Source organism: Ictalurus punctatus, chromosome 6 (genome assembly GCF_001660625.3).
Source record: "Ictalurus punctatus breed USDA103 chromosome 6, Coco_2.0, whole genome shotgun sequence".
Lineage (NCBI taxonomy): Eukaryota > Metazoa > Chordata > Actinopteri > Siluriformes > Ictaluridae > Ictalurus > Ictalurus punctatus.
In genome coordinates this window covers 3,115,391-3,132,321 of record NC_030421.2, presented here as the reverse complement: position 1 = coordinate 3,132,321, position 16,931 = coordinate 3,115,391, and the positions used below count along the sequence as shown (strand labels likewise).

Below are 16,931 nucleotides of genomic sequence, written 5' to 3'. Positions count from 1 at the left end.
TTTATTTATTTATTTATTTATTTTTACCACTCGGGAACTTTCAATTACAGCAATTCTGACGAGGTGAATGTGGCATTGTTGCTCGGTGATTGTAGTGCGGCGTTTATGAGTCTGGCTTCGTGTGAGTGGACATAGTTGAACGGATGCGAAATGGTCGTGGAAAGGAGCTATAGAGGGGAGCTTTTCACTGATCCACAGCATTTCATATTTGCTTTGTCTGTTTTAAGTACAGTAAATGACGAGTAAATAAAGAAAAATATCGACCACGTATTCCTACTTATGTTTAGTGATGATAATATGCGATAATACATGAATAATAATAATCATCATCGTCGTAATAATGATGTTTTTAACGTAAAAATGCATTTGCTGCCGGCTTGATTTGAGAATAAGAAGGCAAGACAATGTAGAAATAGTCATTTTATTCCCCATTATTTCGCAGCAGCTGCTGCACCTCAAGCTTATAGATTTGGTTTGAATGTTGGGTTTAATTAACTAGGAGTTAATTAAAACGTATCCTTCATAAAATACATGTGGAAGCTGTGCTGGTCTAACAGCAGTGCTGGAAAGAAAGTAGATGCTAGTTTCACACATTTAATTACTGTGTTCTCTGGTTACCAAAGTCCTGCCAACATCGGTGCGTATGCTGCTTGTTGTGTCTCATAGTTACATACACACACACACACACACACACACACGTGGACCAATAACCAGTGTGTTTGTGGAGGGAAATGTGGGCATGTACAGTACAGAAATGCCAGGTGAAGAATAATCTACGGGCAGTGGTGGGTCAGTGGTTAAAGGCTCAGGGTGACGGATCAGAAGGTCGTGAGGTCAAGCCCCAGCACTGCTAAGCTACCACTGTTGGGCCCTTGAGCAAGGCCCTTAACCCTCAAGTGCTCAGCTGTATAAATGAGATAAATGTAAGCCGCTCTGGATAAGGGCGTCTGCCAAAATGCCGTAAATGTAACGTGAACATCGTAAAACATGTCACCGATGTAAAATATCTCATGCGGTTAAACTTAGAAACGAAGGTTCATCTGCCGCGTGCGCGAACTCGACTTGAAGGTAACCTTCGTTTCAACTCGAAAAGTTAGGTTTTACAAGTCAAGACAACGAAAATAAGTGAAAACGTATAAACTTGAGGTCAATATCCAAAACATGTCCTGACAACTGGAGTCGAAGAGAAGAAATAAGTTCACGTGACTTCACGGGGCTATCGTGTTTTACAACGAAGGATTAATAATAACTATTATCATTCCAATTAATCATAGGACGTGGATCAAAAGTGGATTATTTTCCAATAACAGCATGCGCCAAACGTTTTTTTTTTTTTATTTTATTTAAGAACAGTGTGTACTTTTTATCCATTTATAGCTACTTTTATTGTTGTACAACGTCGACAGCTGTACAGCTGTAACATAACAACACTCATCCCCTCACCTCTCCTTTTTTTTTCTTTCTCTCCTTTGAAGTTAAAGACAGAAAATGTTCCCGTTGAGCCGAAAAAGCCGTCCCTGAACACTTACACAGACTCCTTCCGTTATTGTTAAATAAATATGAATAAATAAATGTCTCCTTACAGGAATTCCCCCGTATCTTTCTTGGTTAAATACCGGCACATTTTTGTGCGCGTCCACGAATCCTCTTTAATTAGAAACAACGATGAATCCCTGCTTTGATGAGTGCTTAAATATAAACCTGTGATTTGCCTTATAGCTAGTCGGCTTATACGTTAACTAATAAATAACCTGTAAATCCTGTATCTAGAGTATACTGAACATTCAAATTATTAACTTGCTCAGACTATGATCATTTTTATATTATTATAGCAAGTCGAGTGAGCGAGCATCAGCTGCTGGTGGTGTATTTCCAACAGCGTGTATGTTCACGACCGGTCCAACTTAAACCTGATCTCAGAAATCAGCGAGTAATCCAGATAATCTCTCTCTCTCTCTCTCTCTCTCGATCCATCGGCACATTCCTAACTTGCCGAACTACACACCTTTTTCTACTGTATTTACCAAACCATAGGCCTTAAGATGAATAACCCACTAATATGCCAGGACATTAAGAGGGTTAGCTTATATTTTAGCGTGTTTATTGGACGTTACAACAAAGAGAGCAGAAAACTCTCGTTCAACGGCGCGATTGAATACTTTAAAATGCTACAGCGTGTCTCACTCGGATGTCTCGCGAAAGAAATAAAGCTGCTCTGAAAGCAAAAAAAAAAAAAGAATACGCTAAAATAGATTTTAAATCCATCCAGCATATACGGGCCTGCTCTCGCCGAAGCATCCGAGTCAAGATTTTTCGACCATATAGCAGGAGAGAAGAGTTTTAATGAGAGTCTGCTTGTCACAGAGCTGACTAGAGGTGTAAGTGATGGTGGCAGGTTGGGCCCCTGATTGGCCCAGTGAGATCTGAACACTGCTTCTGTACTGTACATATCATATCGATGCTCCTGACATCACTGCTGACACACGATATCGTACCCCAGGGGAGCGGGGAGCTGGGGGAGAGGAGCGGGGGCGTGGGTTGGTGGATTGAAAATGCACGCGCGCCTGTCAGACGCATCGATGAGCTCAGGATGTGTCGGATGAGTTCAGTATCCAGTTTCGCTCAGCCAGCGTTCATTTTTATTAAGTGAAGCGTGATAGAGTTGGTCTAAAGATCAGACGTTTGTGTGATTTTTATCTGCGTTTGGAGGAGATACAGACGTATAAACGAAAATGCCGGTTGTAGACATTAGGAATGTGCAGATTAATCGTATGGATCGAATACGTACAGGGTGTCTGAAAAGTCTCCGTATATAGGGCACCGCACACGTTCGACGGGACCACGTCGGTCGCGGCTCCGTCAGTGGATGTGCGTGGGCGTCCGCTTCTTCTCGGTTGTCCCGCGACACTTCCAGTCTATTTGAATTTGCTAATACGTTTGGCAGCTGTGTGATATCATGTGTGATGTTCTCGCAATGTTTCCCTATTAAAGTCCATCTCAACCTCGTGACGGTTTCCCGATCCGACCACGAGGACGATTTCAGCACGTTCTCCGTTTCTCGAAGGACTTCTTAAAGGCTATTAGATATAACATCAACTATATATGATATATAAAGATTTCGGAAGACGTTTTGCTAAAAAAGTGTTCACTTCTCCCGTATGTATGGAGACCTCTGGGGACCCCCTGTACAGCGAGTACTTCAGTGGCCGGTGCTAGATGCTATGGATTTATGCGTTCCGAGATCTTACAGGGATGTGAAAATTGGCCCAGACTCGAAAGTTCAGCTTAGACGCAAATTTTCGCAGATTAGAATTGAAGGGAAACATCAGATGCATATAAGACATTTGGGAAAAAAAATCTAATTTGCCAGTCTAAAAGAAGCTTTCTACACCGCGTCTCTAATGAGCTGCGGAGCTTGACCTCATTAGACAAGTGTGTAACACCTGAGTGCTTCAGTTCTGAAGAGTAGACTTCTCCACCTCAGCACATTACAACCGAGCCTAATCTCGGTGCATTGCGAACAAAATTGGAGATATGAGCGAGAACAACACGGCAGAAAAGACATTGGAAATTGTAATCATTTGGAGGCACCTTTGGGACTTATGAGGTGCTTTAGAGAACCACCTCCGTCATCCATGCCACTGGTCTCATAAGCATGATGTCTTTGATGTTGACTCCACTCTGCACAGGTCTTATGTGACTCTTGAGTGCATGTGAGTGAATGCTAAATGTGTCTTTGCGTGCCCTCGGCAGGAGCTTCGGTCAATTTGACGTGCCGAGCATTCTTCGGCTACAGCGGCGACGTCAGCCCACTCGTGTACTGGATGAAGGGAGAGAAGTTCATCGAGGACATGGACCAGAGCCGCGTCCGAGAGAGTGATATCAGGTGATGGCACAAATCAGCTGACGCAGAGACACAGATCAGACCTTATACCATTTCTACAGCAGATCACACACTCACTGTAAGTAGAGATTGTTAAACAAGAGGACTAGACCACACGAGCGTATTTAAATTTCTTATCAACTGGTTTTCCAAAAACGAAAACCTTTTAAATAATGATAACGAGTCTTTATTAATCACGTACACATTACGGCAGAGGGAAATTCTTTTCTTCGTACACCCCAACGTGTCAGGAAGTTGGGGTCGGAGCGCGGGGTCAGCCGTGATACAGCGCCCCCTGGAGCAGGGAGGGTTAAGGGCCTTGCTCGAGGGCCCAACAGTGGCAGTATGAACCCCTGACCTTCTGAACCGCCAAGCCACCACTGCGTCCGTTCAATATAATATCTCACACAATGCGTAGTATATCAGTAGTGCAGCTAATTAGCGACACACTGACTACATATATATACAGTAAGAAAACACTGCGGATCACACAACCATGAAGAAACACCACAATCCATCTCGTGTAGTCATCTTTCTTATTGATATCCGTTGCTCCTGTCCAATCAGAAATCAGTTTAGAGGATGCTTTAGAATATAGTCAATTTCATAATAACAAAATGATCTTTAATGTACAGATTATCTGTCAGGTCATGCCTGACTTTTCTTTTCCCACAATGGGCAGGCAGCCTCATCAGGTCGCTGGCCCGCTGAGTGCTAACATGCTCAGGGCAGTTAGCAGAAGGGAAAGTGGGTGAGTTCTCAGCTTTGGCAGTGTCGGCCATGACCTTCCCTTCAGCAGCGTATGCCATATCCCCAACAGCCTTGAGCAGCAGGAAAAGAGGACAAGTGGTCTGTCACTGATATGTGACTAAGCTTATTACATTTTCACATTTATGATATCATGATGTTGAACTTTCGTTTTGTTTTGTTTTGTTTTTAAACCTTGTACTTCTTGTAAACGGTACAGAAAATGGACGGATGAATGTACTTCCTGTACCTCCTATACTGCACACATAGCCTTTTACCTCTACAACATCTCACCGGATGACGTTTAAGCAAAAAGGAACTCTTCAGGATATTGCATTTTCCTTAGATAAAGGCAAAAACGTAAATAGTGAGCTGATTAACATAACTTGTTCACGAGATACTGTACATTCACTGCTCCCCAGGTCGCTTTATGCGCCCTCGGTTAATGAAATGAAACGAAGGACTAACTGACAAGCACGTAATTATTTAAGAAAAGACTCTTTATGAGACAGGAAGTTAACCTACATTTGTAAAATATTTCTCTATAATAGCAGCAGCATCTCTGTCGAGGATACATGCGAGGCTGCCTTTAAATGTGGCTAAAATAAGTTCTTTTACAAGACAGCTGACTCATGCTGCCTTCAGTCTGGGACAGCCTTTATCTCAGAAGCACACGGTTTCTATTTACAGATATTCCACCCAAGTGGAACTTGCGGTAGTGACGGCGTTTCGAAGTGCCTCTGATTACAATTCAGTCGAGTATTTGTATGTCATAAGGCAAAGTAAGGACGTTAAAACGGGCCCTGTTAACTTTTGCCGAGTACCCAGCAGGTCGGCAGCGATTCCTCAATTAATACGGTGACGCAAAGTCTAATGAAGTCAACGGAGTGACTGTGTGGCAATTAACATCTTAGAGAAAATGGTTTTGTGAGTTTTACAAGGTCGGGACGTTGAATAAGACGGGCCGGCGGGTGCTGTTGAGGAAGTTAAGCCTGTGTCGAATAGCTTCGAATACAAAGCCATTATTTTTTAAGCATTATTGATTGATTTATTTATTTATTTATCGTAGAGCCATTTAAGATTTTCGCAAACTACATAATCTTCACAAATTTTTTAATTTTTTTCCCGGGGGGGGGGGGGGGGGGGGTATAACTTTAACACAAAAGCGACTAGTATTAACATCCATCTAAATGCTTTATTTTGATTTGTTACGTTTCCGAAGAATATTTCCGATACGTTATGCTTCAATACAAGAGTTATGAGGCAAGGTGTGTAGTTCATTTTGAACATTATAGTGTTTGTGCTGCATAGGCCATAGTTATGTCCGTGAGTCAGCTAGCACTGAGCCAGGTGACTCATCTTATCTCAGCACCACTATGTAAAGAAAAAAATAAAAATAAATAAAACCCACCATACAACAGATTAAGATAGCTTCTATGCTTTTCTTCATTCTCACACGGTAGCTTATGAGTGCACCGATAAAAAGCTCGTTCATCTCGAACTGCTCCTGCTTCTCGAGTTCGGAACTCATCGTAGCGCCGGACCTCAGCTCATCACACGCTGATCTCCCTGATGCGATTTTCTTGATATCTTTCGACAGGATGTTTCTTTCGAATAAACAGAACGCTCTTCCAGTCTAAGATTATGTGAAGGGTGTTGAATAGACGTGGTTAAAAACGACAATATCGTCGTCGAGCGCTGACGAGGCAATGGGCTCTCGTTATAAGTTTGGTACGAGTGGCCGTAAGTAGAGGCTTTTAGCGACGTGCCGTAAATAGAAACATGCTTCTGTTCGATGTTTTTATTCCACCGTACCTTGGATTCGGAATCTTTTCCAATGTTAACCAAAATCCGCTTTTAATAAACGTGGAAAAATATTAATATTCTTTTTTTTTTTTTTATGTGTGTGTGTGTGTTTATTTAGTATGACAAATTATGCAAATCGAATGCCCCCATGTGTAACGTAATTGTCCGTGACATTTGTGAATTCCCCAATGTGGAAAAAGGTAATATTTCCGTGACATTTGTGGCTTTTTAGGCGCGAGCTCCTCATTACATGTAATGTCATGCGATCTCAGCGAGATCTTGATTTAAATAAGCAACTGTCTAACTATTTAATCTTCTTCAACCATTCTGGCGTGCCTGAGCATTTGGATTATTTTGCTGCCTGACCTAGCAGTGTTTCCGCTTTACCTGACAGACAAATGGTCCTGCATATTACAGATTAATTAAATATATTAAGCAGGATTATACCGTCTGTTCGGTTTCATGTTTACTCTAATCGCTCCGAACAGGTAGGAGACACCTAACAACTCTATAACTAACACGCCTTCTCAGAACGCTTCTGTTTTTAAACCGACGCATCTGAAGACGTCAGACATCAAGGTATCTTTCAAACATCGACCGGATATAAAGCTCATCCTGCAGCTTTTTGCTAGACTCCCTGTATTGACTTCTATTGTTGGTGTAAACAGTGTTGAAAAAGGACAACGGTATCGGTTTGGCCCCTTGGTGCCCATTATGTTTCAGAACCTCATCAGTCATCAGACACAAACTGTAAATTATCCGTTATACCCAATTTACAAAACCAGTGTGCTGTCTGAGAAAGCTTATACAATCAACCTGCGTGGCAACAACCATAACAAACAGTAATTAATGACTTGCAAAGTGGTTTTCCTTGGCAGGAACGGAATCAATTCGCCATTGATTGTCTTTGGTTAATACGGGGAAATGCGAGTGCAAAATTAGATTAATAACGCAAATAAATGTATTTGCCATTAATTATAGGCCGAGAAAATCAGCATTTTGTAAGGCTCCCTGAGCAAACTGTTCAGCTGTGTGAAGGTTTTAACCGAATGCTTTATTGAGACAAACAATAGTGTGCAGTAAAGTGGAAGAGAAAAGGTCTTAAAGTACAACCCTGGTCACCACAACATCTCAGCCTAAACCAGGGGCGTCCGATCTCATCCGGAAAGGGCCGGTGTGAGTGCAGGTTTCCATTCCAACCACGCAGGAGCCTCACCCTGATTCCACCTGTTTAATCAGTTGACGTTGGATTTCAATAGACTCAGGTGTGGCTCCTGCGTGGTTGGAATGAAAACCTGCACCCACACCGGAACTTTCCGGATGAGATCGGACACCCCTGACCTAAAGCTTCATCCATATTTATCCCGAGCAAGATCTCTTCTTAGTTGCTGAGTGTCGTTGATGTCTTGGGTTTTTCTGTTGACAGGACCATAAGAGAGCACCTAGGAGAACAGGAAATGTCCATCACGTTGACTATAGATTCATTAGAAGAGGGAGATCTGGGCAATTACTCTTGTTACGCTGAGAACGGGAACGGAAGACGACAAGCCAGCATCCAGATCAGCAAACGCGGTATTTTTTAAAAATATATTATACATATATATAAATATATATTTCTTATTTCTAATTTTTATCACCTTCCTGCAGGTCTCCTTCAGGCAAGCATTAGCATTTAACGTTCCCTTTTAAGACAAGCAGCTCTGAAGGCGTCTCATTTCCGCTTCAGAAGGAGAGACGGTGTCAGGAGATCTGAAATATTCCGCTCTCGACTTGTGCACACACGTACAGCGCACTGATGAGCATTACAACACTTTACTCAAGTCTAAAGGGACTGAAATGTGTAACTCCTTTTGTGAACTCTTGAACCATGAGGCGGAGGTTCTTTGACGCTTTGCTTTTTTTTTTTGTCTTCTTCAGATCCCTTGCACAATGCAGAAGCTTTTCTCGTGTCGTTTTCATTCCGTAATACATGCTAATCAGTGTAATCCTTTTCTATAAAATATCTTTATCTGCATTTGAATTGATAATATTGCATGGATAAATTACCGCCCACGTGAAAACCTTAACAAGGGTCGCGATTCAAACAATTCAGGAGATTAAAAACAGGCACGAGTTAAAGCATGTGCTGCGTTCTAGCTGACGGCTTGTGTCACGTTTTGTTCTCCTGTTTCCCTCCCAGTTGAGCTGATGTATACGATGGAGCTGGCTGGAGGATTAGGAGCCATTTTGCTGCTGCTTGTTCTGCTCCTCTCTGTGTATAAATGCTACAGGATCGAGCTGCTGCTCTGCTACAGACATCACTTCGGAGGAGAGGACTCGGATGGAGGTAAACAGAGTCTGCATATTAGTCATAACGGCTCAATAGTGCCCCCTGACGGACACACCAGGACGTAACACCTTAGGAAGGAAAATGCCTTTAAACTGTTTTGTACTATAGATGGGAGTTTAATTTTAGACAATCAGGGTTAACACTTACACTGACGTTTGATAAATAGAGCTGCTTTCTAGCTACAAAATGAGATTTATTTATGTATAGCCTTGCTCCAGCATTGCTTGAACACAGTCATAGTTCAACACTTCACGCAAGCGATACCTATCACAGAGTATAGACAGGAAGAACCCGGCCTACGTTGGGGCAGTGGAGGCGTGACGGTTAAGACTCTGGGTTCGGAAGGTCAGGGATTCAAGCCCCGGCGCTACCAAGCTGCCACTGTTGGGCCCTTGAGCAAGGCCCTTAACCCTCTGTGCACCAGGGGGCGCTGTATCATGGCCGACCCTGCGCTCTGACCCCAACCTCCTAACAACCTAGGGTATGCGAAGAAAAGAATTTCACTCTGCCGTAATGTATACGTGATCAATAAAGACTCGATATCATTATATATACAGAAAGTTTGCTTTTTTTTACGTTTACTCACTCACAGTGAGAAAGCACAGAAAGAAATGCTCTGTGCGCAACTGAAAAAAGCAGAAGATGCGTTAGCTTCTGGTGGAAAATCTTCGCCTCAGCTTGCCAAGTTACCATAACAAGACTTAACTTTGTTACTGGAGTTAGCCGACTTTATTTAACCCAATTTAGAAGTGCCGTTAGCAAGCGGTGTCTAAAATGACGTACTGTATATATACATAAAAGTGGTTTAATTAAAATCATTGCTTCACTAGCTACTAGTTTGCTAAGTAAATACTGAACAGACCTGTATAACTGAACAGTGTATAGCTGTAACGGTGTATAATGACAGTGAGTCTTTAATGATCACATATACATTCATTTCTTGTTGAAGGAATTGTTGTATGTGAGCAATATCACACTCGCAGTTGTGCCGTTATACTAAATTCAGTATAAATGCACTATTGCTTAAATAACATCATCACTTTATGACATTGCTGATTGCGTTATCTTGCCCAGAGGAATATCGCTAAATTAGCGCTCACCTTCATCCCCGACATGCTAATGTTTTTTCGTGTTATTTTTAGTGAATTTGGTTAGGTTTTTTTTCTTCACCCTGAGCCTGTCAAGAGTCCCATCGTGCCCCATGACAATTATTATTATTATTATTATTATTATTATTATTATTATTATTATTATTATCATTATTCGCTGAAGACCCATCGGTGGTCTGTTTTGATGAATAACTGAATAATTAGCCGGGTTTAAAGGGTTAAAATTGCCGATGCGTGATATATTTTTCTTTCCTAATTGGACAAGACCTGCTTCGAAGCTTGATTTTGATTTTCCGATTTTTAAGAAGCGCTCTAATGAAAATTATACATCTGCAGCAAACGCAGATTAATCCTTCAGTTGTTTCCTGTCTACTGTCTTGTAATGGGGCTGGAAGAATTGAAAAATCGGGCGACAGTTGCTGATTTGGATTTGATTTTGGCACCCTAAAAAAACAAACATTTATATATACTTATATATATATACACGAGCATGTGAAGAAACAGTAAGCTTAAGAACTGAACCATGCTGAAGCTTTTTACTGATATGAGACTGATATGTGTTCGTTTACCCTAGGTCATAAGGAGTATGATGCGTACCTGTCCTACAGTAAAGTGGAGATGGATCAGTGGGGGCAGGAGCTTCAGGACGAGGAACGTTTTGCTCTAGAGATCCTTCCGGATGTTCTGGAGAAACACTATGGCTACAAACTCTTCATCCCAGACAGGGATCTCATCCCCACCAGCAGTATGTGCAGCCTTTATGTGTGTGTGTGTGTGTGTGTGTGAGTGTGCGTGTGTGTTCATGCGTGCGTTCATGCATGTGTTAGTGTGTGTGTCTTTCTGTCAGTCTACCTGTCTGTATTTGTGAGTCTGTGTACTTTACTGCCGTAGCATTCAATTGCATGGAACCATAATGGGGCTGAAAAGGCAGTAGATAAAAACTCAACTAAAATAAAATTTTAAAAAAAAAGCACACCAAAGCTACTTCTGTACATGCCTGAATGGTGAACATCAAATAAAGGCTGTCAAATGATGAAGTTTACAAAAATGCTGTTTGGAGACCTGACACAGAATAACAGGGCAGTCACTGTGTGCTGATTGATTTGGTCGAGAAGGTTGACCAAGCCTGGTCTGAGAGAATGAAGAATGCCTCCCTAGGAAGCTACTGTATCTAATATAGAGGTACTTTATCTCCCTGACTTGCACCTAGTGTTCCCCGGATAGCTCCGGATTCACCGTGACCCTGACCGTGATGAAGCGGTTACTGAATATGGCTGAAGGAATACTTTATTTCACACTTGTCTAAACCTGTACACTTGGCAGAGGCTTTAGCATACTATGCTGAGAGTGTGTATAATACAGTATTTTACTATATTTGGAGGCAGGGTATATTATATTATATTAGATTAGATTATTAGATTAGATTAGATTACATTAGATTACCCCATTTTCAGTGTAATGTAACATAATTTTTTATGGTAGTCACGAGGCCTGTGAACTTTACTCTGTTTGACAGATTGAAGAAGTTTCTTTAATTCGAGAACTATCACATGATTGACTTCTTGGCCTTGTTTTTGCTCTTGACATTTCTTCAGAGCTACAGCGAATAAGCACTGGGCTAACGTTTCGTACAGTATGTGCTTGGATTGTGTGTCACCTTCATCAGTTCGTGTTTTATGTGTAGTCGTATGTGTGTGTGTGTGTGTCGTGTGTTGTTTACTGTCTGTGTCCGATAATTGCACTGTGTGTATGTTTGTTCGTGATGTATGAAAAGCTGAATGTTTATGTTTAGGTCTCAGCAGTGAACATTACCAGGATGAGACACAGCTTGTTAGAGGTAGAGTTTAAACCTAACACACACACACACACACACACACACACACACACACACACACACGTGCGCTTTGCTCATGCACCGTTCCTGTGTCTTAACTGTGTACATTTTGTCTTTAGTGTTATTTGTCATTTGTCTTTTTTACTCTTTGGGGGTTTTTTATGCATTATATGCATATTTCTGTAAGACATGGGACTAGGGATGGAGCGATATCTTATTGTTTATTTGCGTTATACCGGTAGAAATTCTCCCAACAATAAGATATAGTCTTCCCGCCATAATGATAATAATAATAATAATAATAATAGTGTGCGCGACGGTCTGCGACGCATTCGCAGCTCACGTGCGGAGCGTGAGAAGACGAGTACGGCGGGAGGCGGACGTGAACCTGAGGAGGAGTTTACCGCTAAACGACGAGCTACCGCTACAATCTGGAGCTGGTTTGGTTCCCGGTTGTACTTTTAGATCAGTGTTTGTGTTTCCGAGGCTCTCGAGATCACAGCTATCGCTTGTAGCTAAAAACAGTGGCGAACGGTACTCTATTTAATCTCGTCACTGATATCGTTATCGCAATAAATACCTGAAAATATCGCGATATAGTTTTAAGTCCATATCGCCCATCCCTACATGGCACACACATGCACAATCTCGGTATTTTGAATGATCCAAGCGGCAGAATGGGTTCAAAATGCATGCAAGATTGTACGAAAGAGCAGTCAGCAGAGCTGTGGGTTCTGTGAAGAAGAATCAGAAAAGTCCAGGGACAGCTCAGGCTGAACTGGACTGGAACAGGATCTGAGACAGTGGTTGGAACTGAATAACGGACGTTGGTCCGGTGCTAAAGAGGAGATCAGGAACTGGGATTGAATGAAGGGAAATAGCAGAGCCTGAGTCTGAGCTAGGAACAGGGTTTAGGAGTGATACAGGTCAGAGACTTATATATACTACCACAGACCCCAAACAGTGACGGAGACTGCCACAGGGATGTGTATCTTTAATTTGATAGACTGGACGACAGATAGAAGGAATACCACATGGCATGTAGCATAGGATTATTTTCAAGTGACAGCAGAGGTTCACCGGCCAAGGCTACTAGCGTAGGGACGGTAGCAGATGCTATAGGACATAAGAGAGCAGCTCAGTGGGCAGTGAAGGAGCATGGGACTTGGAAGCTGAAAAGTAGAGCTGTAGTAAAAGTATAGTCTGGTCTCTTGAGAGATTTCTTTTTTCAAATATCTTGATTTTGTTGGTATATTTATGCAGACTTGCCTTGATTTTGTCCACGGGTCTTGCCCAGTTTGGTATTTGGTCACGACTAATACAAGCTACCTGTCAGACGGAGCGAGCCGAGACGCCGTTCGAGTTATTTTTTGGAAGACGAGCGGACAAATCCAAAACGCAAAGCAAAGTCAAGGTCAAGAAACAGGCTTAGGTCAGGCAATCAGCCAACAGCGTGTATAGGAGAAATATCAAAATACGAGAAAGTCAAAAACCAGAAATAAATGACGAGTCTCTTTTATAATGTGGGGTGACGGGGAACAGGTGAGTGTGATCGGAAGTCCGGTGTTTGGGAACGAGTCGGCGGTGGCGGGATCTGGGAAGTGTAGTCCGGGGCAGCCAGGTCTGTAGGAAGTTGAGTTTGCTGACAGAGTTGACCTGACGCTACCATTTCAGCTGTCGTGTTTACCACCGTGCAGATTATTTGGGTATAAACTTGCGGTATAAAAGTGGCACCAAATTTCAGTTTTTTTCTAGCGTTGGTGTTATCCCTAAATTTGTTCTCCAGAATGAATTAGCAGACGTACAGCTGACTCTCAAAGAACTCCACTAGAGAAACTACTTAAATACAATTATGTCTCTGCAGTAAGACGACTGCTTTTATTTCACAGTTTTGACTTTCTCAGGTTTATGACTTGTTTCGGCTTATCTTGACCTTGCTTTATACTCGGTCTGACACAAGCTTGACTAGACTTGCTCTGGACTCAGAAAAGGTGGCTTTGACTATAACATTGACATCAAGGCTGGAGCAGGTGAAACCTCAGGGACTGGAGAAGCTGAGGCTGTAGGCTAAGGATCGATAGGCTTTAGTAAGCACTTCAGTAGTCTCTCCTCCTCCTGATGGGTCAAACCTGTTGGGAAGAAAAGCATCAACTCTGCTTAGAACTGCTGCGGTAACACACAGAGGACTTCTCAGACATAAACCGGGGGTAAATATGGGATTATACAACAAGAAGACTAAAGCACACGAGCTGGAAAGAGCCGAAAGAGTAGCAAACAGGACTGTTCCACATCGGTAACCTATATATAAATGTATATGTTTCTTTCTCTGTGTTTTCTAGCATACATTGAGGATGTGGCTCGTTGCGTGGAGATGAGCAAGCGTCTGATCATTGTGTTGACCCCTGGCTACGTGCTACGTCGTGGCTGGAGCATATTCGAGATGGAGTCACGCCTTCGCAGCTCTCTGGTGTCAGGCGAGATCAAGGTGATTCTGATCGAATGCGCCGAGCTGCGTGGCGTCATCAACTACCAAGAGGTAGAGGAGCTAAAGCAGTCTATCAAGTCTCTGACCGTGGTGCGCTGGAGTGGCCCACGAAGCAACAAGCCTGCCTCACGCTTCTGGAAGCAGCTGCGCTACGCTATGCCGTGCCGCCGGCCACAGCCCAGTCTCAGGACCCCCGCAGTAGACGCAGGAGAGCCGAACCCCTTCGCTCACCTCCACACCGTGTCAGCAATCTCAGTGGCCACAGCAGCGTCGACAGCAGCAGCCCCGGCACGTCCAGAGCTTCGGGCCGCTCTGCGCAGCTCGTACCGAGCGCACTCACTGGCGAGGCAGAAACACGCGCACTTCCGCAGCTACGATTACGAGCTGCCGCTGGCAGCGGGAGCCACTCTGCCAGCACAACCCACCTACTGCAACCTGCCGCTTACGCTGCTTAACGGCCAGTGGCCCACCGCCAAGCGCCAGCACAGCCTGGACGAGCCGCACGCCAACAACAATGCCATGCTACCGTTGCTGCCCCGTGAAACCAGCATCTCCAGTGTCATCTGGTGATGGAGAGGCAGCAAGGATTATATGACTCCTGTAGATGGGCTAGGCTGGGACAAAACCTCTTTTGCTCATAGGGATGTAGGGAAGTCTGGCCAAACACATATATATATATATATATATATATATATATATATATATATATATATATATATATATACGGAACCGCCTTGCTCTAATCAAGCACCATGGTCTTTCCATGTCCGGCTTTTGGTCCACTGGATTTGCTGATCTCATACTGAGGCTACTCTGGAAGTAAAGCTCCGCAGTAAGAGATGAATTAAATAGTGCCATAACAACTTAGTGGGGAGTCTATGAGTGAACTGAGACTTGCAGCCACACCACACGAACGGAAACAGGGTCCTGCACAGACGTCTGCAGTTTACGCATAGCATCACCATCTCCCGATCTCTGTACACTTCGTGCCATCACACTGCCTTTGTTTTTTTTTTTTTATTATTATTATTGTTTGTTTTTTGGGGGGGATTTTTTTATTTTTTTCTGTTGCCAAAAGATATACCAGTACTTTCACTTTGTTTCGTCGATGATCTTTTTACTGTGCTACTAGACTTGCCGTTGATTTGACTTACTTTCAGTCTGAAACAGTGTGAGCCATTTTGAAATTAGGGCTTGGCTAAATGAAATGTTTACCCTTTTTGTTTTCACTGACGGTTTTGCTCTACATGTCGATCCAAGCGTCCGGTTTCTGTTAGCTTCTGTATGATGTGTATTTATTATTTTAATTGGACAATTTGTAAGAGGAAAAAAAAAAAAACAAACAAACAAAAACAACTACAACGACAACTACACAGAGAATTATGCAAGGAGTGGAGCCCATCCTCAAATAATAAAAGGGTATTTTAAGAAACAAGAAATCTATTTTTATAAATGGAAAGCTGTTTCTCTCTATATATAACAGCATCACCAGGACAAGGGGGTAAAAGACTTGTGCATTTTGGGTATTTTATAAATTTTGCTACATTGTTTTTTGTTTGTACAACCTACAATAAAAATAACTTGATGTCCTCAGATTAATTTAGGAAACAATAGTATACTGCATTTCCTATAGTTGGATAAAACCTACTGAAATACAAGGGTTTTTTTTTTTTCTTTTTTTTTTTTTTTCTTCCTTTTTTGAATAACTCTTAAAGTCAAGTTTTAAAGGACTTCAAATCCTGTGTAAAATCCATATACATAGAGGATTGATATGTATTATGATTTGGATATTTATATTACTATGTATTATAAAACACTACAGCCACTGAAATGAAGTGTTTATATTTCTAAAGGCACAATCATTCTTGTTTCCATTTTGTTTGTCACTGTGCATTAAAATCACCAACCTGTCAGTTTATGTGTAGTAAATGCTGAAGTCCAGTGTGTGTGTGTGTGTGTGTGTGTGTGTGTGTGTGTGTGTGTGCGTGTGCGTGTGTGTGCGTGGCTCTCAATGCAGAATGTTTTTCAACGGACGTCACTTTCAATTTCAGTAATCCCCTTGTGATGTTTCTTTTTGCTTGTCTATAATTGTAATGTATGTAACAATGTATAAAATACAAGAGATGACAAATACAGTGAAACAACCGCACAAATATAATACACACATATATCAGACCAACAAACATATCATAGCAAACAAACCAAATAAGATCCACAATACTAGACAATAATAGAAAATGTAATGACTAAATATAATGTCTTCATTTATGAGCCTTATAGGGTTAGGGATAGAGTTAGGGTGCACACACCTATCTAAGGTTGGAGTCCATGACGCGTTTGAAATATGAGCTCTTGTGCGATTAAGCTTAAGTGTGTGTGTGTGTGTGTGTGTGTGTGTGTGTGTGAAACCAATTTTTGATACAGGCGAAATCTGTTCATTTATACTGTAATGATTCAGGCGTATTTAGGGTTGTCGGATTTTTTTTTCTCCCACTAATACAAAAAAATATAATAAAATAACAAATAATATTAGCTGATATAACTTTATTTATACTATGGTATGTCTGAATACTCGATTCTGATTGGCTGGAAGGTGTGCGTTCAAACCGTATAATGCACAGGTAGTTCCATTCAGTTTAATCACTGTTCTAAATTAATACGCTGCCTATAAACAACTGTAACCATAGTAACGTACAGTTACAGTAGCATACAGTAGTTAAACGCACAGCTTCATTATT

At 42.0% G+C, this 16,931-nt stretch overlaps 1 protein-coding gene across 2 annotated transcripts in view; it reads left to right on the top strand.

Moving 5' to 3' along the window:
* Positions 1–14,852, top strand: part of il1rapl1a (interleukin 1 receptor accessory protein-like 1a) — a 117,303-nt gene extending 102,451 nt beyond the window's left edge. Inside the window, exons 7-12 of one of the 2 annotated variants that reach the window (XM_017470169.3) lie at positions 3,754–3,886; positions 7,863–8,008; positions 8,616–8,762; positions 10,449–10,619; positions 11,667–11,711; positions 14,048–14,852. In XM_017470169.3, the coding sequence (XP_017325658.1) occupies positions 3,754–3,886; positions 7,863–8,008; positions 8,616–8,762; positions 10,449–10,619; positions 11,667–11,711; positions 14,048–14,763 (1,358 nt within the window). In that variant the 3' untranslated portion in view covers positions 14,764–14,852. The remainder of the gene's footprint in view (positions 1–3,753; positions 3,887–7,862; positions 8,009–8,615; positions 8,763–10,448; positions 10,620–11,666; positions 11,712–14,047) is intronic. The other variant, XM_017470170.3, reaches the window with a different exon arrangement.
* The last annotated feature ends 2,079 nt before the right edge of the window (positions 14,853–16,931 follow it).